Consider the following 24,356-nt stretch of genomic DNA (forward strand, 5'->3'; position numbering starts at 1 on the left):
CCAGAACTAGATTGAGGTCCCAGGGGTCCACCGGTGTTCTGTACAGGGAAGCCGCATGTGCAACCCCCTGATGAAAAGTTCTGACCTGAGAACGGGAGGATTGATTCTTCTGGAAAAGGATGGAAAGTGCTGACACTTGACCCTTTAAGGAACTTAGGGCCAGACCAGCATCCAATCCTGCCTGGAGAAAAGCCAAAATGTAAGGAAGAGAAAAGGACATAGGTGCAACGCGTTGAGACTCACACCAGCTGAAATAGGCTTTCCAGGTGCGATAATAGACCCTGGAAGATGACGGCTTTCTAGCCTGGATCATAGTGAGAATCACCCGAACTGAAAGACCGGACACTCTTAGCACTGCGGTTTCAACAGCCACACTGTTAAATTGAGCAACCGAGAATTTTGATGGCAGATCGCAGACCATGGGACAGAAGATCCGGTCTGTCTGGGAGCCTCCAGGGGGCATCCGCAAGAAGATTGATGATGTCCGCGAACCAAGACCTTCTGGGCCAGTCCGGTGCAATGAGAATGACCGGCACCCCCTCCACCTTGTTCTTCTTCAACAGCCTCCTGGGAAGAAGGGGGAGGGGAGAAAACAGATAGGGAAGTGCAAACTGGGACCAAGGAATGGCCAGAGCGTCGACGCCCACCGCGAGTGGGTCACGGGACCAGGAGACAAACCGTGGGACCTTCCTGTTCAGCCGGAACACCATGAGGTCCTCGTCCGGGTCCCCCATCGAATGCAGATCTGATGGAAGATCTCCTGAGGCAGGGACCATTTGCCTGCCGCGAGACCCTCGCTACTGAGAAAATCGGCGGCCTAGTTGTCCACGCCGGGAAAATGAACTGCAGGTATTGCCAGGACTGTCGACTTTGCCCAGAGAAGAATCTTTGCTACCTCGGCCATTGCCGAGGAACTCCGGGTCCCTCCCTGGTGACTGACATATACCACTGCTGTGGCATTGTTCGTCTGAACTCAGATTGGCAGACCCCTGAGAAGCGTTTCCCAGTGGAGGAGGGACAGAAGAATAGCTCTCAGCTCTAGTATGTTGATCGGCAGAGAGGATTCCTTCACCGACCAACGTCCTTGGACAGTCAGATGACGGAACATTTCTCTTCAGCCGAGAAGGCTGGCATCCGTCGTCACCACCTGTCAGTGGACGGGAAGGAACTGCCCTGGAACATGAGAGGAGATTCCAGCCACCATGTGAGAGATCGTTTGACTTGGTAAGAGAGACGAAACGGACGATCCAGGGAGAGAACAGACCTGTTCCACTGTGAAAGGATGGCCTGCTGAAGAGGTTTTGAGTGGAATTGGGCAAAAGGGATCGCTTCTGACGCTGCCACCATCCTCCCTAGAACCTTCATGGCTGAGCAGAAGGAAGGAAGCTGAGCACTTTGTAGAGAGCGAACTTCCTGCTGGAGGGTCGCTCTCTTCTCTTCGGGAAGAAAAACCCTTGCCTGACGAGTGTTGAATAGCATGCCTAGAAAAATGAGGTGCTGAGTCGGAACAAAACAGGACTTTTTCCTGTTGACAAGCTACCTGAAACGGGACAGGGTGTCGAGAATGATGGCAAGACTGTCTTGGGCCTGAGAAAAAGTCGGAGCCTTGATGAGGATGTCGTCGAGGTACGGGATGAGGACAAGACCTCTGATCCTCAAAATGGTCATCAATGCTGTCATGATTTTGGTGAAAACCCTTGGGGAGGTTGTGAGATCAAACAGCAGGGCGACAAACTGGAAATGATGCTGATGTACTGCAAAACGCAGGAACCTCTGATAACCTGGGAAAATAGGGATATGAAAATAGGCATCCTGAATGTCTATGGAGCACAGGAATTCCTGTGCCTCCATGGAAGGAATTACAGAACGAAGGGACTCCATCCTGAAATGTCTCAGGAGGACTCTCCTGTTCAGCAACTTGAGATCCAGGATGGGCCGCACTGTGCAGTCTTTCCTAGGCACCACAAACAGGTTTGAATAGAAACATGTGAAGCGTTCTTGCTCCGGGACAGGAACGATTACCCCTGGACTGAGAAGGGAGGCGATGGCTGCAAAGATCACCCCTTAATTCTGCATAATATTAATTTTGTCACTTTATAAAAAAACAGTTGCTTATGTGATGAAGTTTACATGAGCGTATAAAAAAAAAAATCATTATTTTCATCTAGAAAAAGACGACCTTCCATCTGTATAGTCATCTGTATGGCATCCATTTTTAGACATCAGAAGTGAATAAAAGTGTAAAGAAGAAAGAGTGTCCTGTGTTAGTAATGGAAATGTATTCGTAAAAATCGGATGCTATACGGATGATTCCTATGGGATCCAATTTTTTATTTTTGCACACCCATAGACTTCAACAGGCGAGTCTGATCCGAAATACAGAAGAGACCGGTGGATGCTATGATATTTCTCACACAAAAGATTTTCAAGCCGTAATCTAAATAGCTCAATTCCATAACATTGCTCCTAGTGCTCTGTCTGAGGTCGGGTTTATTTTTTTTTTGATAGACAGCACTTGGACAAATATTACAGTTGTGTGAACATAGCCTGACAATATTTGTTGCAATAAAGCTTATCGTAACACGTAATAGAAGTTGATCAAGCAATAAATTGGGAACATTGGAAAAAAGTTTTCTCCCACCTCTACTCCACATGCAGAGATCCACTGTCACGGCCACTGGTACTCACCACTACGTCTCTGCCCCCCGGCGTGTCCTTGATGCTGTCCCATGCTGCTCCCAGCCTGTCATCTCGGGGTCTCTGCGCATCGGCGGTTTGCGCATGCGCGGCCACGCTTCCTCTGCCGCAAGGGTTCCTGGGAGGTCCTGACCCGATGGCTCCACCCCATCATGGCGGCGCCCACCGGGTATTTCAGCACGGTGTCTACACAGGTAAGACGCCTGATTATCAACGCGGTTAGCGCTAGCCTCTGCCCGTCTGGCGCCTTCCCTCATCCTCAGGCCCCTAGCCTTACTACCCGTAGGCTTCCGTATCTCCTGTGTCCTCAGTCTTGAGTCCGTGTATCTCTTGTGTCCTCAGCCTTGAGTCCTTGTACATCCCTAATTTTGTTTCTCTCCCTCTCTTGCAGCATCTAGTCCCCGCCAGCCCCAGGTCCTTCTGGTCCCGCTTCCCTTCCCTGGGTATTTTCTTCCTCCTTCCATTGACTCCGTCCTCATCTCAGTCCTCTTTCATATCCTCCTGTGCTTCCCTGAGTCGCCTCTTTGGCTCCAGCCATTGTGGTCCCATCTCCCTTGGGCCTGCCCCTAGCACTCCCTGTATAGGGGGTGGTTTCACCTGGTCCACTCGCCCTCGAGGGCTCAGGAGCCACGACTCAGAGGTTCCACTTTCCCTAGAAACCCTAACATCCACATCACATATGGGCAGGAGCTGACAAGCAGGGGGTGGGAATCCTTATTGCAGTCAATGGAGTGGATGTGATCACAGATTACAGGGGGGAGCACTTTGGGGAACTTAACCCTTACCTGTCCTGCACAGGACATACAACAATACAAGCTGGGAGAGAAGAGGGAGGTATGAGTTAACTCTCCCAAAGGTGAGGACTCCAGCCCTCTGACCGTGAGTGTCAGCAAGCCACACAGGAACACGCAGGGGGCCGGATGTGGCCTGCGGGCCGCAGTTTGCCCAGGCCTGCTTTACAGGAAACCTTCTTCCTATCCTGGCGAGCTTGCGGCCTCTGCTGATGGGAAAAAGCCTCTGCTACCGCAAAAAGACGAAAGAACTGAAAGTGCTGCTTCGGAGATGGCCGATAAGGTTTGGACTGGGGGAGAAGAGAACTCGTGCCCCCAGTGGCGTCCTTAATAATCTGGTCTGTTATGATTAGGTAACCGAGGATAGCAGGGGAATAGGCTAGGCAACCAGATAACCAGAGAGGTTGGTAACTTAGCGGATTGCAGACCCCTAAACTGACAACACAACTAGAATTAGCCGTGGGACATGCCTACGATGCCCTAGACGCCTCGGCACAGTCAAAGAATTAACTAAGCCTAAAGAGAGAAAGGGGAGAGCTAAACTACCCCAGAGTAGAACCCCAAAGGAATAGATAGCCCCCAAACATACAGGGGTTGGACAAAATAATGGAAACACTATTTTGGCATCATAATCTTCGAACATGTTATAAACATGCAAACCGTGACATATGGTAATATTTTGTAGTTGATTATTTGTGTTATGTGATATGTTTATGTAAATTAACTGTTTGTTTTGCAGAATTGTAAGAACATTGATGAGAAACTGATACCAATGGCAGACCTTTCAGATTTTCAAAGAGGCCAAATTGTTGGTGCTCGTATGGCAGGTGCTAGTGTAACAGAAAGTGCCCGAATGCTTGGCGTGTCAAGAGGTACTGTCTCCAAAGTAATGACTGCGTTTGAAAGAGAAGGAAAAACGTCCGCAGCAAAGCACAAGTCCGGCCGAAAGTCGAAGTTGACTGAGAGAGACCGTCGGACTCTAAAGCGAATTGTGAGAGAGGATCGCAAGACCAAGGCTCCGAAAATCACTGCTGAGCTCAATGAACACCTACAGAACGCAGTTTCCACGAAAACTGTTCGTCGGGAGCTGCACAAATCTGGATTCCACGGAAGAGCTGCAATTAGAAAACCGCTGTTCTCAATGACAAATGTTTCTAAGCGTTTACAGTGATGTAGAAACCTCCAGAATTGGTCCCTCGAGCAATGGAAACATGTGATATACTCAGACGAATCATCGTTTACCCTATTTCCGACCTCCGGCCGAGCGTACGTTTGGAGACAGCGGAAAGAAGCATTCCATCCAGACTGCCTTCTCCCAACCGTAAAACATGGCGGAGGTTCTGTGATGATCTGGGGTGCTATTTCGTGGAGATCCGCCGGGCCAATGATATCCCTTCATGGAAGACTTAACAGCCGAGATTATTTAGGCATTTTGGGCAACCAAGTGTATCCTATGGTTCAAGCACTGTTCCCGGAGGGGAACGCCATCTTTCAGGATGATAATGCACCAATTCATACAGCTAGAATTGCTAAAGCAAGGCATTGCGGAGGAACATTCTAATGAAGTTGAGCATCTCATCTGGCCCCCACAATCCCCAGACCTCAACATTATTGAGCATTTATGGTCGATTTTAGAGATTCAAGTTAGACGTCGATTTCCGCTGCCATCGTCGCTCAAAGAACTGGAGGGTGTTTTAACTGAAGAATGGGCTAAAATTCCTTTGGAAACAATTCACACCTTGTATGAAACCATACCTCGGAGAATTGAGGCTGTAATCGCTGCAAAAGGTGGACCTACACCATAATAAACTAAGTTTTGTTGATGTTTCCAGGTGTTTCCATTATTTTGTCCAACCCCTGTATATTGCCGGTGAGAGAAGATGAGACACAAAACACAGGCAGAAAATAGAGTAAGCAAATGATGGGGCCAACACTGTCTAGACAGAACAGGAATGACAGGAAAGAATACTGTCTGCAATCATGCAAAAACCCTAAGAAAAAATCCAACATGTCTGATATGCAAAAATACTGAGGTCACACGACCTCTCCCCCACTAAATCAGAACTCTGGTGTAACTGGACACAAAACAAAAGATACTGATATAACAGGGGATTAGAAATACTGAAAAAGACTGACATGAGCTGTGGCATATGGAATAGAGTCCAGCACAGGTCCCAGCAGGGAACAAGGCTGAACTCACACTAGCAAAGCAGAAATCAGAGAAAAGAAAAAAAATGGATCAAATGCAAATTCAAGCAGACAAATAACTTATCTGAAAGATGCAGGACAAAGCAGGAGGCAAGCAGACTTCCAAAATGCTCAGGAAGAAAACCAAATCACCGGCAACAACTGAGGGAAGGTTTCTCACTTAAATCTCTCCAGTCTAACACCTGACCTCCAAACATCCTCCTCAGGTGATGATCCCTTAAAAGGCAAACTGTTAAGTGACTTCTTGAAGATAAGTCCGCCTGCCAGGCCTTAAGCCAGACAGTCCGGCGTACCAGGTACTTTCCTGCATGCAAAATCTGGTCGGCCAGATCTGCCAAGTCATCTGGATGAGCTCCAGCACAAATGCCATGACGGAGTTGTTTGGCCCATTTGGCAATGGCCATCGAGACCCAGGTGGAAGCAAAAGCAGGGCATAATGTGGAAGCGGCCGCTTCAAAAGTAAAGGATTCTATGATCCTGTCATTGGAGTCCTTGAGGGACTCTCCATTAGCAAGCGGGAGCACCGTGCTGATGGACATTCTGGATTCTGGCGGGTCCATGGTAAGAGACGCTGTCCAATTAGCGGTGAGCTCAGGAGAAAAGGGATATAAGACTGCGAGGCACTTTCCTCTCTGAAAGCGTCTGGTCGGGTTCTCCCTTTCCCGGGTAAGTATCTCCTGAAATTATCCACGAGGGGCAAAGACCTCGTAAGATCGTTTTGACCTTCTATACAAAACCGCCTGATCTGCGGGTTCCGTAGGTGTCCTTGATGTTAAAGGTCTGGCCGACCGCCACAATGAGGCTCTGGACCAAATCTCTCATTTTAGAGGTTTGGTCTGAATCCAGATTCGATTCATCCTCTAATGGTGCGTCTGAGAACGTCTCGCCTGACTCGGGAGAGGAAGATCGGGGAGAGGCAGACCGTCGGGAAGGCCCAGGGGGTGAAATGGCGCGGGAAGAGGACCTAGAAGGGTGCTCCTGTCTGGATTTCTTGTGGTCCATGTTAGAAGGCCCGGATAATGATTCCTGTGACCCACTAGCAGCTGCAGGCGTAGGAAGGGGCAACCTGTCAAGTACGGACACCAGGATCTGTGACACCTTTGTGAGGTCTGCCATGGACTGTGACAGAGAGGCAGCCCAGCCTGGAATAGGGACTTCGCTGTCTTCTGGGACAGAAAGGGGCTCCTGGGCGGGGTTGCTGCAGCTCTGACAGAGGAGAGAGGCCTGACCCGAAGGAAGCTTGCACTTACACGAAGAGCACACAAAATGACTGACCAGAGCAGAAGAAGAAGAGGAGGAAGAGGTAGGCGGGTGAGAGCGCTCTCCTTTAGGCATGATGAGACAGACCCACTAATAGGTGCCAGAAGGTAAGGGGACAGGAAGGTTGTAGAGGAGAGTGTCAAGCTGCAGAGCAGCTACTCACAGTCTATGCAGGCTGACAACAGAGCAGGCCGATGCAAGTCCCTGCAGGTATCAGGCAGTCTGCGGGGCGTCCAGGAGGCAGGCGACAGTCTGGGGTGCCAGTGAAAAAGCGCGCGCAGCAGGAGGGAAGAGCGTGCTTTCTCCGGATATACTCGCTCTCAGCGACCCAGGGGAAGAGGCGAAGCCAGCCGCTATATCCGGGAGGAGCCATCAGGGTCCTGTCAGTGCTGGCAAACTGCCACGGCTGACCAGCGTGACTCACCTACACTGTGGGAGGGCCCGGGGTCAGATACTGCAGGGAGAGCTCAGGCAGACAGGAGCTGGGACGCTGAAGGTAGCAAGCAGTGACGGACCTACGATCATGTGACCGCAGGGGCGGGGCATAGCGTCCTGCTGCTGGGGATGAATGCAGGATTCTACTACAGGGATCCTGTAGTAGAGGAAAGGGTAACTCAGGTCAGACAAATGGGGGGTCAAACACAGAGAGGGCGGCGCGGTACCAGAGGGACGAGCAGAGAGTAGTCAGAACGTAAGCCATGAGCCATACACGGAGATAGCAGGCACAGTACAAGAGGGGCAATCAGAGAACGGTCAGGACATAGGCAATGAGTCATACACAGAGAGAGTGCGTAATACAGGAGGGACAGGCAGAGCTCGTAACGGGAACAGAACCAGATCAAAACCAAGCAAGCATAAAGTAGCACAGGCATAAAGCGCAGAAACACACCAGGGTCACACACACTCGGCCGAGGGTCAGAGTATAAGCGACGAGGAATGACTCCACAATGAGGCTATAAGAAGCCTCCCAGAATCCCAGATTAACCTCTGAACTACCTAATCCCATAAGCTGAGCAAACCATGACAGGAGCAAGATGGTGGCGATCTGCACTCAAACAGTGGCCGAGGGAGTGGGCGGAGCTAACCGCCGAGGCCGGAAGAGACAAGACGGGTGGGAGAAAAGCCTGCCCGGATGCATAGAGAAAAAGGGGCGGAGCCAACTAGAGCGCTAGGCCCGAAAACCGGGGCCCAGATCAATTCTTCTGACCACCGGAGCAGGGGGATGCGGCGCGAAGGACATCAAGGAAGCGCCAAAAAGGTAGCCCAGCGCCCTATCTTGCTAGGAACTAATGAATAAAGGCCCCTGTCATTAAAAACGCCCCAGCGCTCCACATAGGCCACAATAAAGGAAAAAAAAACTTCCTTTATTTTCCCCATTTTTTTCTTCTTGTCCTTCTTTATCCTTTCTTCTTTCTTGGAACCTGGTGGACAAAGGAGAATAGTATCTGTCTATCAGGAAATGTAAGACGTCCGAACTTGCGCTGTGGGACGTCTTCGCCTGCGAGTACCAACAGGCTCTGGTGGGCTAGTGGGTAAGGAGACGGGGGCAAGGACCGGATCCGGGTCACCTATACACGCTTCTGTGTAAGGCGTTCTTGGTCCTGCTGGGAAGACATATGAGGATACGGGGTGGCAGTACACGTCGTACTCAGTCTCTTTGTGGGAGTACAGTTGTGACTATTCACACTGTATCCCTCCGGGTACCTGAAAAGGAACGATGCACACTGAGGTAGATATGGGTCTAATGAAAGACCCGTGTCCACTTCCTACCGACACTAAGCTAAAATGAGTAGCTTAGTGCCAGTCGGTGGGGTGTACACTGCAGGGGAGGAGCTAACTTTTTTGTGCATAGTGTCAGCCTCCTAATGGTAGCAGCATACACCCATGGTTCCTGTGTCCCCCAATGAGGCGATAGAGAAAAGTATGTTGTTTAACATACGTGACTGCAGACTGTAACCTCAAGCCTGGATAGCCCCTTTAACTGAAGACACACAGACCCTGCAATGAATTTTGCAATTTGATCACATTCATTTGAATACATTGTTGTAAAGACTAACACAATGTTAAAAAGGCTCTGCTCTTTTAGAAAATTGTATGCTACAGTTAGGTCCATATATATTTGGACAGAGACAAAATGTTTCTAATTTTGGTTCTAGACATTACCACAATGAATTTTAAACAAAACAATTCAGATGCAGTTGAAGTTCAGACTTTCAGCTTTCATTTGAGGGTATCCACATTGAAACTGGATGAATGGTATAGGAGTTTCAGCTCCTTAACATGTACCACCCTGTTTTTAAAGGGACCAAAAGTAATTGGACAATTGACTCCAAGGCTATTTCATGGACAGGTGTGGGCAATCCTTTCGCTATGTCATTCTCAATTAAGCAGATAAAAGGCCTGAAGTTGAGGTGTGGTGCTTGCATTTGGAAGGTTTTGCTGTGAAGGAAACATGCGGTCAAAGGAGCTCTCCATGCAGGTGAAACAAGACATCCTTAAGCTGCAAAAACAGAAAAAAACCCATCGGAGAAATTGCTACAACATTAGGAGTGGCAAAATCTACAGTTTGTTACATCCTGAGAAAGAAAGAAAACACTGGTGAACTCATCAATGCAAAAAGACCTGGGTGCCCACAGAAGACAACAGTGGTGGATGATCGCAGAATAGTCTCCATGGTGAAGAGAAACCCCTTCACAACAGCCAACCAAGTGAAAAACACTCTCCAGGAGGTAGGCGTATCAATATCCAAATCTACCATAAAGAGAAGACTGCATGAAAGTAAATACAGAGGGTTCACTGCACGGTGCAAGCCACTCATAAGCATCAAGAATAAAAAGGCTAGACTGGACTTTGCTAAAAAACATCCAAAGCATACCATCATCATCTGTAAAACACGGTGTGATGGCTTGGGCATGCATGGCTGCCAGTGGCACTGGGTCACTAGTGTTTATTGATGATGTGACACAGGACAAAAGCAGCCGAATGAATTCTGAGGTATTCAGAGCCATACTGTGTGCTCAGATCCAGCCAAATGCAGCCAAACTGATTGGTCGTCGTTTCATACTACAGATGGACAATGACCTAAGACATAAAGCCAAAGCAACCCAGGAGTTTATGAAAACAAAGAAGTGGAATATTCTTGAATGGCCAAGTCAGTCACCTGATCTCAACCCAATTGAGCATGCATTTCACTTGTTAAAGACTAAACTTCAGACAGACTCACAAACAAACAGCAACTGAAAACCACCGCAGTGAAGGCCTGACAGAGCATCAAAAAGGAGGAAACACAGCGTCTGGTGAAATCCATGAGTTCAAGACTTCAGGCAGTCATTGCCAACAAAGGGTTTTCAACCAAATACTAGAAATGAACATTTTATTTAATTTTTTAATCTGTCCAATTACTTTTGGTCCCTTTAAAAACAGGGTGGCACATGTTAAGAAGCTGAAACTCCTAAACCCTTCATCCAATTTTAATGTGGATACCCTCAAATGAAAGCTGAAAGTCTGAACTTCAACTGCATCTGAATTGTTTTGTTTAAAATTCATTGTGGTAATGTCTAGAACCAAAATTAGAAAAATGTTGTCTCTGTCCAAATATATATGGACCTAACTGTATACACAGCGATACTTACAAAAAAAAAAACTGAGTGCACTCCACTGCTTCCTCGGTATCTGTTGTTTGGCTGCAGTGTTGACATCATATCAACAGTGCTGTAACCTATCATGTAGCTCAGCAGCTTGTGCTGTCTACACGGGCAGAACTACTAAGCTAATTGATTGTCTGCAGTGCTGTTTGCCTGAATCCACCGCTGCAGCCAAGCAACAGAGACTGGGGCAGCAGCGGAAGGCTGGAGCTGGACCCAGGGAGTGCAAGTAGTATTCAGTGTGCTTTTTATAACTATCACCGCATATGGTAGAAAGTTTTCTAAAAGAAAACAACCAATTTAATTACTTACTTGTAGAAGTGGGCAATTTAGTTTTTTCACGTTCATACTGAAAAAGCTTCTTTTCATATAGCGTGCGAGTAGTACCTATCAGAGAGATTAAGAGAAAAAATTATCTTACTTGCTTACAGCAATGTAGCATCTGTCATATCATAAAAGGCATTAGATTGCACCTGCTGCATTACAAATGTCATTTTCTCTTTCCATATAGAATATTTGATAAATTATATGAAACACTAATATTCTCTATGGGTTTGTTTTTTTTCATTTCAAATAAAAAAAATTTAAATGGTAACTGCCCAACACAATCAAATCAGAGTTGCACTGTCCCACACTTTGGTGGTTCGAAATTCTCTTAAATGGAAAGTATTATTGCATGTCAAAAGAGATGATGTGACCCTTTTTTGACCACTCGGTCCCAATACTGTGCAACTATCTAAATACTAGCTTGGCGAAATTTTGAGGGCGCAGACAATTTCAGAAAAAGCAAGCTGGTCAAATGTAAATGTATTTCATGAGATGAAGAACACAGACAGGTATTTATATATGTGGATTTGTAATACAATAAATTGGCTTGATAAGTAGAAGCCAAAAAATGTCTTTCGGTTGAGGTGCCACCTGCAGGTCATTGTGTCTTTGCAGGCGTCATGATCCATGCTGGATCATGACAGATAAAAGCACATGTAACCTTTTTTTTTTCCCTTAAGCTGTGTGCTTAAGTTTGGTTTTGCCCCGGTGGCCATTAGGATTATTACACAGTGGTGTCTTTTGTTCTAGTTTGCCCCCGATGGTGGTGAGCGTTATTGCACATGATTATGAAGCAGGTGTGATTGCTGGCTCTTACCTATAAAAGAATGTCAGGTGGTTGCAATCACTGTTGGTGATAGTGTTCATTTCAACCATCCTTGGTGGAGGAAGGATCTAGAGAGAGGTCCTGGCAGCTCAGTCGGAGCCCTGGTGTGGAAGGAGTCAGAGGGGATTTCCTTGCAGCTCTGACAGAGCTTTGTGGCAGCTATTCAGGAGGAAAGCTGCATCCTGGTGGTGGACTCTGTTGCTGGGAGCAAGCGCAACAGAGCAAAGCTAAGTGGTGTTTCCCTGTTTGTATTTTTCCCTGGTGTGTATTAGTACAGCGGTGGGGCCAGTGCCTGCATCACCCAGCTCCCTAGCAAGGGATAGGTGTAGGGTGTGCTAGGGTGACAGGTATCCTGATCGGCGCCCGGTGTGGAACCGGCCTAGGGAACGTTAGGAGTGTGAGGGACACTGACTCAGGGGAGTGCAGGAGGTCTCCACGTCCCCGTACCCTATCGCAGGGCCCACCGTTGTAACTGTTTCCCCTTCCCCCGTGTCTTGTTGTTTTAGTTATCGGCCTGCGGGCCGTGTCACACAGGACAGTTTCACGTGCCGTGTTTTGTAGTTTCAGTTATTGGCCTGCGGGTCCCGTCGCACAGGACGGGTCCATGTGACAGGTTTACGAAAGTGAATGTTTAAACTATATTTAGTGATAAAATCGTGAATGTGTGTTTTGCTTGGCTCTTTTCTTGCTGAAGGGAGCAAGTTTACCTTTCAAATGGTGTATCATTTGTGTGTGTGGGGCAAAGTAATCAGTGAAAAAGCAGTGCATGTTTACAAATGTGTTTGCATATGTGACTCACCATTTGTGTGTGTGTTTGGGGCGAAGCAAACACTGAAAGCAGTGCATGTACACAAATGAGTTTTCATATGTGACTCACCTGCAGTGAAGTATGCAATCCTCCAATGTTCCTGAAATAAGCTGGGCAAGCACTTGAGCAAGCTGGAAAGACCCCAAGGCAAATGTTTGGATTTGTTTGTGATTTCTGTAAGAGGCTTTGTGGTAGTGTGCTGCCACCTGCAGGTCATTTGACCTTTCAAGTGGTGTATCATTTGTTTGTGTGGGTGGGGTATGAACGGAGCAAGTGTGCAATTCAATAGGCAGTGCATGTTTACAAATGTGTTTGCATATGTGTCTCACCTGCAGTGAAGTGTGCAATCCTCCAATTTGGCTAAAAAAGGCTGGGCAAGCAGTTCGGTAAGCTGGAAAAGCCATCAAGGCAAATGTTTGGATTTGTTTGTGATGTCTGTAAGCAGCTTTGTGGTAGTGTGCTTTGGGGTACTGTGGTGCCCCCTGCAGGTCATTACTGCAGGCTTATGAGAATTAATGTTTAAACTGTATTTTCTGATCAAATCGTGGATGTGTGGTTTGTTTGGCTATTTTCTTGCTGAAGGGGGCAAGTTTACCTTTCAATTGGTGTATAATTTCTATGTGTGGGTGCAGTATGAACGAAGATACAAAGTAATCATCGAAAAACAGAATAGAATAGCTTGAAACCTGACATATTGGAGAGACCAAAAATATCACTTAGCAAAGTCATTTCTTGTAGAACTACAACCCTTATCATGTCTGTAAAGATACTTCCTGTGAACATGTCCATAAAATAATGGTATGTAATGTATGTGAAACTTAACACTGGTAATAAGGAGTTGATTTTATTTTACAAATAGAAATGATTATGGTAATCTTTGGTAATTTTTCTTGCTTATCTTGAAGGTCGATATAGGTGAAATTTCAACAATTAGCAGGTGTTGGTAACAGATCGGTTCTCTGGCACCAGATGTAATAATTACAAAAAGGAACTAGTTCTGAAGAAAGAGTGAACAGAGCGTGAATTCTCAAATCAAAGTGCTTCCTTCCTTTTAAAAGATCTTGTGGTAGACACTTTCTGGTGCAAAACATTCCCACTGGGTATAGTAAGTTACTGTGCACATATAAAAGCAGATGCTTTTACGTGTTCCATTGAAAAAAAGGATTTTTGGTACCTACCGTGAAATCACTTGTAGCTTTCATTGGGTTGCATAAATACTTAAAAAAATTTGGCTCCTCCTCAACAGGTTACACCTGTGTAGTGGAACCAAGCTACTGGAAGAAAAGAGCCCACAACAGAAAAAGAACCACAACATGCGCCCAAAGGGGCAAACAAGGGTGGGTGCTGTGTACCCCAGTGAAGTCTACAAGAAAGTGTTTTACAGCAATTACCAAAAATTCTTTTTTCCCCGAGAGCTTTATTGGGGGATAAAGGTAAACATGGGATGTCCAGAAGCAGCCCCTGGGGTGGGAAAACACAAGAACCAGAATTCAGAAGGCAGATTTTTAAAATCTATAACATTCATTATGTAAAATAGGGAGCAGGTCACTGAGAGATCAGTGACCTGTCAGAAGTGATCAGTATAGATACCTAATCAGAGAACCACATAAAGACCCCCCCATAGGCCGCCCAAGCATATCATTAACTGAAAACTGAAAATAAGGATTAAACAACAACCACAAGACGGATTTCATCAACCAAGGTGTCATTGTAGTCAGGGTATCTATAGACTAAAATGGGCGATACGTAGTGAGAAAAAGAAAAAAAAACATTATTTTGGCTAGATTTAATTAAGTCAACGGAAGGCAAAAGTTGGTATATGTTTTTTGGCGGATATGACTGCACATGTAGAAATGTGAACCTAGCCTTAGGCTATGTGCACACGTAGTTTTCGGTGGTGCGGATTTTCCCACGCGGATTTTGGAAAAACCGCAGGTCAAAAAGACCTGCGGTTTCATACCTCTACAATGGAGGAGATGTGAAACCGCAGCAGATTCCGCACAAACAATTGACATGCTGCGGATTGTAACCCGCAGCAAATCCGCGCAGAAAAATCCGCAGCATGTGCACAGCGCTTTTGGTTTTACCATTGCAAACAATGGTACTGTACAACGCAGCAGGAAACGCTGCGGATCCGCAGCAGAATCCGCACCGTGTGCACATAGCCTTAGGCGGTAATCATTCTCATATCTTCAATAAATTAATAAGACACACATTAATACAGGAATAGATCAACCTACCAAGAATGGGTCCATGTTGCAGGCCATATTGCTTCAGGGTGCTGATAATCTCATCATCTGTCATTTTTTTGAATTTTTCCATTTTGCAAATACCTGGTGGAAAAGTAACCCATCATGTCACCGGTTATATTTTTTTTTAGTACTACACTAATGCAAATATTTTGCAAAATTGACAAATATTTAGGGTATGTGCACATGTTGCAGATTTGCCTGCAGAATTTTCTGCACATAATCTGCATCTCTTGGCAGAAAACGCAGGTAAAAATTCACGCGTTTTTGATGTGGATTTTCATGTGTTTTTTATATGCAGATTTGTATGCGTTTTTGTAAGCTAAATATATATTATTTACCAAAAAAAAAAAAAAAGATTTGTGATGTAATTTCTGGTCCAACCTTCTCTTTTACATTTGTCCAACCCACTCCATTACACACAGATAGATAGATATGGGATAGTTTGATATATCTATCTAGCTATAGATATATCCATATCTATCCATGGATATATCCATAGATGCGAGCTGGTATTTGTAGCCGGAGAGGGGCAATATCCATGGCCCCTTCCTAGGCTATGAATATCGGCCTGCAGCTGTCTGCATAGCCTTTACTGGCTATGAAAATAGGGGGACCCCACAAAAAATGACGTGGGGTCCCCCTATATTTTATAGCCAGAAAGGCTACGCACACAGCTGTACGATGCGCCAATTCTGGCACTTAGCCCCTCTTTTCCCACTCCCGTGTAGCTGTGGAATATGGGGCAATAAGGGGTTAATTTCACCTTGCTATTGTAAGGTGACATTAAGCCCGGTTAATAATGGAGATACATTAAGACACCTATCAATTATTAAACTTATAGTAAGAAAGGGTTGAAAAAAAACACACACATAAGAATAAAGTATTTTAATGAAATAAAACATAAGTTTTTAATTATTTTTATTGTCCACCTAAATCCATTGGAAGCCATAGTCTCCTGTAAAAAAATGTATAAAACAAACCAACAATATAGTCCAAATCTGATGTAATCCCATTAATAACGATTGACCAACGACGATCTCCCCTATAGAGCTGTCACATCAGCAGATGTGACCACTCTATAGGCCTCTGATGACACACTGACCAGAGATAACGCTCAGGCAGTGTGTCATTGGAGATCAGCCTCTCGCTTTATGGCACTACAGTGTGAGAAAATTCTCACACTGTAGTGCCGCAAAGTGACAGGTCAACTCCAGTGAGCTGTCAGTGGCAGAGTGATACAATGAGGATTATCTCCGTCATTGTATCACCGGAGCCCCTGGAGAGCGGTCGCATCAGCTGATGTGACAGCTCTCCACCGGAGATCGTTGTGGGGCAATCGTATTAATTGGATTACGTCGGACACAGGGAGTATATTGTTTATTATTTAAATTTTTTTTCAGGTGAGCAAGGGCTTCGGGGATTAGGTGTAGATAGTAAGAATGTACTATGTGTGTGTCTTTTACATTCAAAACATTAGCCGGATGATGGGACTACTACTGTTCAATCATTGGCTAATGTGTCAATCACTGTCAGTGTAGCAGGCATAGCCGAATGGGACATGTAGTCCCATCAAATGGTGCCTGCCTACACACACAGCCCTGCCAGACCCCGCACACACCATTCATGCACACAGTCACCGTCCACTCTTCCCTCCTCCTAAGGTCTGTTTCACTCATCTTTTTTTTGTGTCAGTTAAAAGCCGCCAAAATGGCGGTAAGTGGATCCGGAGAGAGAGAGAGAGAATTTTTTTATGTCCGCCAGAAATGATTTCAGGGTTAAATTTACGCCTGACTTCATTCCTCCGGGCATGCGCACTATAAAAATGCGGATCCTGCAGCACAAAAAACGTTACATGGTCCGTCCAGGCATCTCGGTGGACGGAAAAAATTGACTGATCCGCAAAAAAACGGATCCAACGGATGGCCATGTGTCAAGATCCGCCGGTAATGCAAATCAATGGGGAAAAAAACGGATCCGCCCAAAAAAATGGCGGATCCGTTTTTTTGCAAAAACGGCGGAATTTGACTGATGGTCAAAAACGGAAGTGTGAAACAGGCCTAATCTGCAGCGTTTCATCCGCAGCAAAACCGCAGATCTTTTTTAGACCTGCGGTTTTGCTGCGAAAGTGCCTGACTAAATGCAAGCCAATGGGTGCAGAAACGCTGCAGATCCGCACAAAGAATTGACATGCTGCGGAAAATAAAACGCTGTGAATCCGTGCATTTTTTTTTCCCGCAGCGTGTGCACAGCATTTTTGATTTTCCCATTGACTAACATTGTGTGCACAACGCACTGCAGATTTGAGGCGTGTCCACGGAAACGCATCAAAAACCGCAACGTGTGCACATACCCTTATACCGCCACCTGGACGATGCTGTCATATTCCCTGTTCTAGAGCATATGGCTGTGATAAGTTGAGGTTACCAACTCAGGATACTCTTCCAAGAGCATCTTAATAGTGTAATAATGTCAAACACCTCTGACTGTGGCTCATCTCCATGTGAGCAAAGGATTAGACATGTTAAAAACCAACATGCCCTATCCTCCTCCAGACGTTAGCTGTTGGCCCATACCTTTGCACATTGGCTGGTCAGTCAATCCTGCCAAAATCGGCAGATTTTATATGGGCACCCTCATATCCATAACAAATACTGTTGCATTTCAATGGGTGGATTAGTTCCGAAAATGCTAATATAGGAAAAGCGTGGTGTGAACTAATGAAAGAACCATGTTTTTTTTTACTGATTCTTTTTTTTGTTTTGTTGCTGTTTTAATGCATCCCTTTCAGGATTTTTTTTATTGATAGTGCTTTTAAATACGAGCAATTTTGCAATTTACTGCTTGTTAGATTTTACAGCCGTTCTTGAGATATTATCACTTTTCTTTTGTCTACAGCTCATTTCCTTGGAGACCGACCGCGCTGCTAGACAGAACATGTGCTGTGCTTACAAGCTCTTTTCTATTGAGCTTGTACGCAGTTTCGAAGCTGGCACAAGTTTTTGCCTCCTAACCCCAGCCAGCCTCATCACAGTGATTACAAGATAGACAGCAGCAGTGGTCAGTCTCCTAGACAACGAGCAGTAAAGAAAATAAGTGTGAATATCTCCTGAACAGATGAAAATTTTAATAAGACGTAACTTGCAAAAGTGCTTGTATTCACTAGCTCCATGCGACTATGGTTATCTATGAAGATTTCACTAATAGTTTACCTCAGAATTTCTATATTTAACAGTTTCTATACAAAGCCTGCACACACTGGCTGACATGTCCTAGCTATAATATAACCAGCCAACAAAAAGTCCTGTCTGGTGGCCGCAAGGCATTGTGGTAGCTGTAGTTTGACAACTGTGACTCCGATTGGTCAGGCCAGCAACAGACTGATCTATTTAACAGAGATTTTGGCTACAAGCTCGACGACGACCCCCTCAGCCGCCATTATTCTCTCACAACCAGCACGATATTTTTAAGTGAAGTGATTAAAAAATGTGCGGCAAAATGCGCTCAACCGTCGGCGCCAGGGCACGCCCATCATAACTGGACGCTAGTGTCCAGCGCTCTGCCAATAGAAGGGCGGGGCAGAAAGCGCGGGAATCAGTCGCGGGCTCGCGGCGCAACGGCCTCGAATCGGGAGTGAAATTATTTATATCGTGCTCTTACCTCAGGTTGGTCCGGTCACGGTGTGACAGGAAAATCGTGGCTCTGTCGCACAGCTCCTAGTGGCCGAGGGTGGGAATAATTGGAGGAAGGTTGTACCGGGGCGGTTGTAGAGTAAAACAGGCGTGGGGAAGAGGTGGTGTCTCTTCTGAAGAGACCGCCCGCTGTCGTCACTCGAGTGACAGCTGTGAAAGGCGTTTTTGTCAGGGACTGGCTGGAGGGCAGGTATGTCCCTTCCCTTGGCTATGATATGATTTAGGTTTTTGTACAGCCGTCACACTGCAACTATGTTTACACCACGTAGTTGTGGTTGCTTTACATCTGGGCCATGTTCGTGCTAAGGATGGTGTAATAATGGGGTACACTCTGTGTTCTGACAGTGCAGCTTGGCTACAAGTTTTTTGGCTGGGCTATGCAGCATTTACCTCAGAAATGTGGGTGTACATCCTGGCTCAGATTTATGAGGGGGTTGTGTGGGAAAAGATGAGGCCATTCTCACACTGTGGTGGACGGTCACCATATGAGGCAGCGCGTAAAGTAACGGCGTCCGTAAACCTATATTTACCTGATGGAGGCAAATGTAGTCTCCAGGTGAGTGGTAATGTGGAGGTTTCCATCTTTTTACAGCACAAACAGAACGCTACAGTAACTGTTCACACCTCTCAGCTTAGCAAGAAACTGGTGCACACGGTGTACTCTCACTCTGTTCTTTCTATGTGGCTGGTCAGAAATATGGTTCATAGTGAAGCTCAATAGTGATCCCAAATAGCATGGTACCCCTGCAATGAACTCCACTTTGCCCACTCCACCACACACCGTATGATGTCCACACACTGCCTCCCACAATACATCCCTTCCACACACCATATGATTCCCCCACAGTGTCTACCACAGCTCTGCGCACACACGATGCCCACACTACTGCCGAACACAGTATGATGCCCACACACTGTTATGCCTCCCCTAGTACATCCCCCTCCACACGTAATGATGCCCACACACTGTTATGCCTCCCCTAGTACATCCCCCTCCACACGTAATGATGCCCACACAGTAGGATGTCCCTTCACAATATAATACCTCCGTCATTACATCTCCACAAACAGTATGATGTCTAAAACAGCCCCCCACACCCACAGTAGAATGCCCCCACTGCTGCTGAACACAGTAAGCTGCCCCCACACAATGTTATGCTACTCCTAATACATCCCCTCCGCACATAGTATGATGCTTCCACAGTGTCTACCGCAGCCCCCATACACATTAGGCTGTCCCAACAACTGCCAACACACTGTGATGCCGCCAGTACATCTCCACACGCAGTGTGATGCCCCCACACAATGTTATGCCTCCCACAGTACATGGTAGCACAAAACCTACATGAACTGAATTCTAATTAACCTGAAATAAACACACATTGACACTTCTTTGGCATAAAATGGCTGTGGCATTTTTATTAAGGGTTTCCAAAATTTTTAATAACCATGAATAAATAAATGACCTTAAATAACACTTTTAATCCATACTTAAATTAAACACAATTCCATCAACTTTAAATTACCATATACCATAACCAGAATCCCCCCAAGCACGTTGGGAGATTTTTCCCTCTAACAAAAACACCACGACGAAACAATGAAAAACAATCTGTAATAAAATTTGGGGCGGGCGTTTCTTCTTTGATCCCTGTCAGACAATCAGCTGACCTGTCTGATAGAGCTATTTATAAACCCATTCTTCCTGCACGTTATCTCTCCAATCTCTGGATCCTGGGGCAGCTGGCTTCGCCACCATTGGTTGCCGCCCCTGTTACCGTGCAAGCATGCAACTTAGCTCCATAACCTGGAACCAAGCATAATACCATGAAAACACAGATCACCCAGCCTTTTAAAACTGAGGTCTGTGCCACCATGGCCCTCCTTCGTTAAATACTCCAGGGGGTCTCATGGTAGCACAAAACCTACATGAACTACTGAATTTTAATTAACCTGAAATAAACACATATCGACACTTATTTGGCATAAAATGGCCTTGGCATTTTTATTAAGGGTTACCAAAATTTTTAATAACCATGAATAAATAAATGACCTTAAATAACACTTTTAATCCGACCTTAAATAACACTTTTAATCCATACTTAAACACCATTCCATCAACTTTAAATTACCATATACCATAACCAGAATTGGGGTTGGGGGATTTTCCCAAATGGACTAGCATAGAATATGCTAGGCCCCCACCCTAAAACTCCACAGCCATTTTCTAAATATTTTGAAAACCCAAATTAAAAATGTTTAAACCGACAACTGATAATTGAACCCCATCCTGTCAATACAGACCGTCCAGGAAACCTTCAAGGACCACGTGCCGGTATGAACCATCACCCATATCCTTCATAACCTTTCCAATGCCTTATTGACCCTTCTCCAGATTTTTTACCATAAATTTTGTAGTAAGGGTACCGTTACATTTAGCGATGCACCAGCGATTCCGACCACGATACGACCCGGTCAGGGTCGCTAGTGAGCTGCCAAACAGGCAGATCTCGCCAGCGACATAGCAGCGGTCGTTACTTACCTGTCAGACGCGGCGATGAAGACGTCCTCCCGCCCGTGTCCACGCGTCGCTTGTCGGCGCCTGCAGGACGTTCTCGCGCGATCAGCGATAACTAGCGGGGGAGCCGTTCGGAGGTAAGTATCACACATAGCGATATCGCTAGCAATATCGCTGCTGCGTCACAAAATCGGTGACGCTTTAGCGATATCGCTGTGTGTAACGGGGGCTTCACAGTTTTCCAAAAAAGTCTCGGAACGATCTCCGAAAATACAATACAACAGTTAGGAAAAAAGGATTTCAAAAAGGATTATGAGTAAATCAGGAGAAGGGTAAAACAAAAAGTTTCTTAGCAATAAGAACCAAATCCTCCCATCACATTCCATACCGTACCACTGACACCTGTGACAGATCACACGAAAGAGACACTGAGTAAACTCGTCGGGCATCTCTCATCTGGGCCCGATGTACAAATGAGTGTCCCAAAATCCAAATACTCCTCTGGCCTAAAGAACATCAAAAAGAAGTTAAACACTTAACAGGTTAGGTCTTATATAAAGCCACACACATTTGGACTTCCACCTCCCTAAGTCCTGAATTTTTTGGATACTCAAGCCCAACTTGGCTGCGACCGTCGCAGCCCCAATACGAAGGGAGTGAGAAGTGATCCTTTCATAATATAAATTAAATTGGATTAAACACCATTTCAGACACCGACTTAAATTGAAAATCAGAAGCAGGAACACCGTATTGGTGTATGATAAGGGGGCCCAAACCAGAAGGTCCTACTACCCACCAACGCCTGAGGTTCGCTACTAGGTAAAGACAAAACCCCTCAATGGTACACAAACGAATCAAGGTTCCCTTGCCCAAATGATCCAAATTGGATAGAAAATTTCGAAGCAAGACTGCGCTTTTACAAAAAGAGACATCATTTATAAGCAAACCAGAAATACGCTGCCTGCTGTGAGAAAGAAGTTCCCAGACTCGTAAAGCCGTAAAAAAAAATGCAAGAACGAAGGCTGATTTGCACAAATAGGCTTCAGATTCATTCATACAAACAAGCTCAAGGGCAACCCATCACTTGAAAAGCAGTGGAATGGAAAACAGCCGTTGTACGTCCGGCTTAAAGGTAGCTTACTTAAGTCCCTTAAGACGTTGTTCAATGAGGAAAAAATCAGACAAATCAGCATAACAGTACGGTATTGAGAAAAAATGAAATTCCGGCCAAGGCTTTGGCCAAAGAGACATGGCTCGCTCCCTTAACAACCGACCACTTCACAAAAAAGAAGCGACACCCTTAAATTACCGCTATTAAAAATAAAGCTTCTCGCCCTAAAAAAACTCCACCCAAAGGGCCCCAGGCTGCAGCATAAGCTGCCCAAGTAGACGGAGCCAAGGAACTGTTAATAAGCCTTTCTATTATATCCCCATTACGTCCCAAGGTGTGGCGGGCAAAGGGAGCCTTCTGGATCTGCGTCTGAGTGCAAGAGGTGAAGCTCCCACACCTGCTGGTGAGAAAGGCACTCAGCTAATACATTACATTTGCTGGAATATGCCATACCCTCACCCAAATGTTGCACTGCAAAACAGATGAGGGCCAATTTCCTGAGCAGACCAGGGACCTGTGAGCATTTTATAAGATAAAACAGTCAACACAAAATCCACCCCCATAGCATCCGAAAAAAGGATTAACCTCCTGATCAACAACACCTAACCCCACAGTGTCAAAGCCACCAGGACCGGAAACAATCACAGTAGCACTATAATTTTTTATTCAAGCCGGACCAGTGCCAGGCGACACGCCAAGCCTCTCCCGACCAATGAAAGCCCAGCAGAGCACCATAACCTATGCTGCTAGTAGCAAATATGAAAAGCATCACCTCATCAGAGGAAACAAAATCTTTCTGAATGATACAACGACCATTAAACGAATACCAAAAAATGCAGCCAAACCCTTAGGTCATCCTTAATGCCTGCAGAAAGTCTGATGTGGGCTCGGGTGGACTGAATACCCCTGGTGGCATCGTACAGTCGCCGGGGAATAACATGCCCCATCAGGATAATGCGTAGCGCAAAAATTTAAAAACTCCCAACAAAGATTGCAATTCACGCAATAAACATTTATCCTTACCAAGAATTTTGATAATCGCCTTCTGCAATCTTGACACCTCATCCAAAGGAAGACTACATTCCATTGTCCTGGAATCCATAATAATACCCAAGAATTCTAAGTGCTCACAGGACAAAACAGTTTTCTCGGCTGCCAAATACACACCAAACAATGGCATACAGTCAACAATTTATGCAACATAACACTACAAACCGATGAATGAGCAGCACCCATAAACAAAAAATCATCTAAATAATGTAACACCCCCCCCCATGGGAAATTAATCCTGCACAACCCAATGTAAAAACAGAAAAAGATTCAAAATAGAAACAGGAAAACTGAAAACCATGGGGAGACACTTGTCAAAATAAAAACTACCCTCAAAGAAAAACCCTGAGGAATCAAAAAACCAGAAGGGTTCACCGAAAGCAATCGAAAGGCAGACTTAATATTGGCTTTTGCCATAAGGGCACGATTACCGAACCGACGCAACAACTCAGTAGCCCCATCAAATGCTGCATAACTTACTGAGACCAAATCTGCACCAATTTCATCATTCAAAGATTGTCCGTACGGAAAAGATTCAGTACCCAGAAAATTCGGTACCCAGAAACCAACCTCAAAACCATTACTGAGCAGATTGGCCATTCGCCTGTCGGGGAAACATCCTAGCCGTGGAAAACTGACCATGTTTCTTAAAAACATTTCGCCATGTCCTGTCAGCCACCAAAAAAGGAACATTTGTGTTTAAAGTGGCAATTCCCCTGCCACTTACATGAACCCTCATAGTAGGCAAAACAGGCCCCATTACTCATAGACTGACTCCCCGCCAGTTTAACAAAGCCTGAGCGCTGAGGCAACATGGGGGTAAGCCATAAGCCTACATCTTTTAATCCCCTCATTGGGCAGAAGAAGGCACGGTCATCTTCCGACGAAAGGCCTCGTCATATAACAGACATGCATTCCCGCCAAAGCAGCAACGTGCATCTAAGGCATGTTTCACATTTCCGTTTCTTGACAGAAGGCCAAATCCGCCAGAGCTGTTAAAAACGGATCCGCTGCCATTGTGGGCCAAACGGTCGTCACTGGATCTGTGTTGTGTACGGATCCGCTGGAGTTGGCATGTGGGCGAAATTTAAAGGAACCGCGGTCCGGGAAGAGGAGAGAGAGCGAGAGAGATTTTTTTGGCGCTTCCAGAACGGTATTCAGGGTTAATATGCTCG

The 24,356-nt window shown here is 45.7% G+C and overlaps 2 protein-coding genes across 6 annotated transcripts in view; one reads left to right on the forward strand and one right to left on the reverse strand.

The window, feature by feature from the left end:
• Nucleotides 1-18,606, reverse strand: part of EMD (emerin) — a 57,091-nt gene extending 38,485 nt beyond the window's left edge. For both annotated transcript variants that reach the window (XM_073590821.1, XM_073590820.1), the window contains exons 1-3: nt 18,471-18,606; nt 14,802-14,894; nt 10,913-10,987 (exon numbers count right to left, since the gene is read on the reverse strand). In XM_073590821.1, coding sequence (XP_073446922.1) covers nt 10,913-10,987; nt 14,802-14,883 — 157 coding nt within the window. In that variant the 5' untranslated portion in view covers nt 14,884-14,894; nt 18,471-18,606. The remainder of the gene's footprint in view (nt 1-10,912; nt 10,988-14,801; nt 14,895-18,470) is intronic.
• LOC141101628 (uncharacterized) overlaps nt 18,251-24,356 on the forward strand; it is a 271,446-nt gene continuing 265,340 nt past the window's right edge. For 2 of the 4 annotated variants that reach the window (XM_073590816.1, XM_073590818.1), the window contains exon 1: nt 18,251-18,475. The gene's annotated coding sequence lies outside the window, so the exon portion shown is untranslated. Of the gene's footprint in view, nt 18,476-18,559; nt 18,693-24,356 lie in introns of those variants that run through there. The other 2 variants (XM_073590817.1, XM_073590815.1) reach the window with 2 other exon arrangements.

Source organism: Dendrobates tinctorius, unplaced genomic scaffold, assembly GCF_039654945.1.
Source record: "Dendrobates tinctorius isolate UK_male_01 unplaced genomic scaffold, ASM3965494v1 ptg000120l, whole genome shotgun sequence".
NCBI classification, from domain to species: domain Eukaryota; kingdom Metazoa; phylum Chordata; class Amphibia; order Anura; family Dendrobatidae; genus Dendrobates; species Dendrobates tinctorius.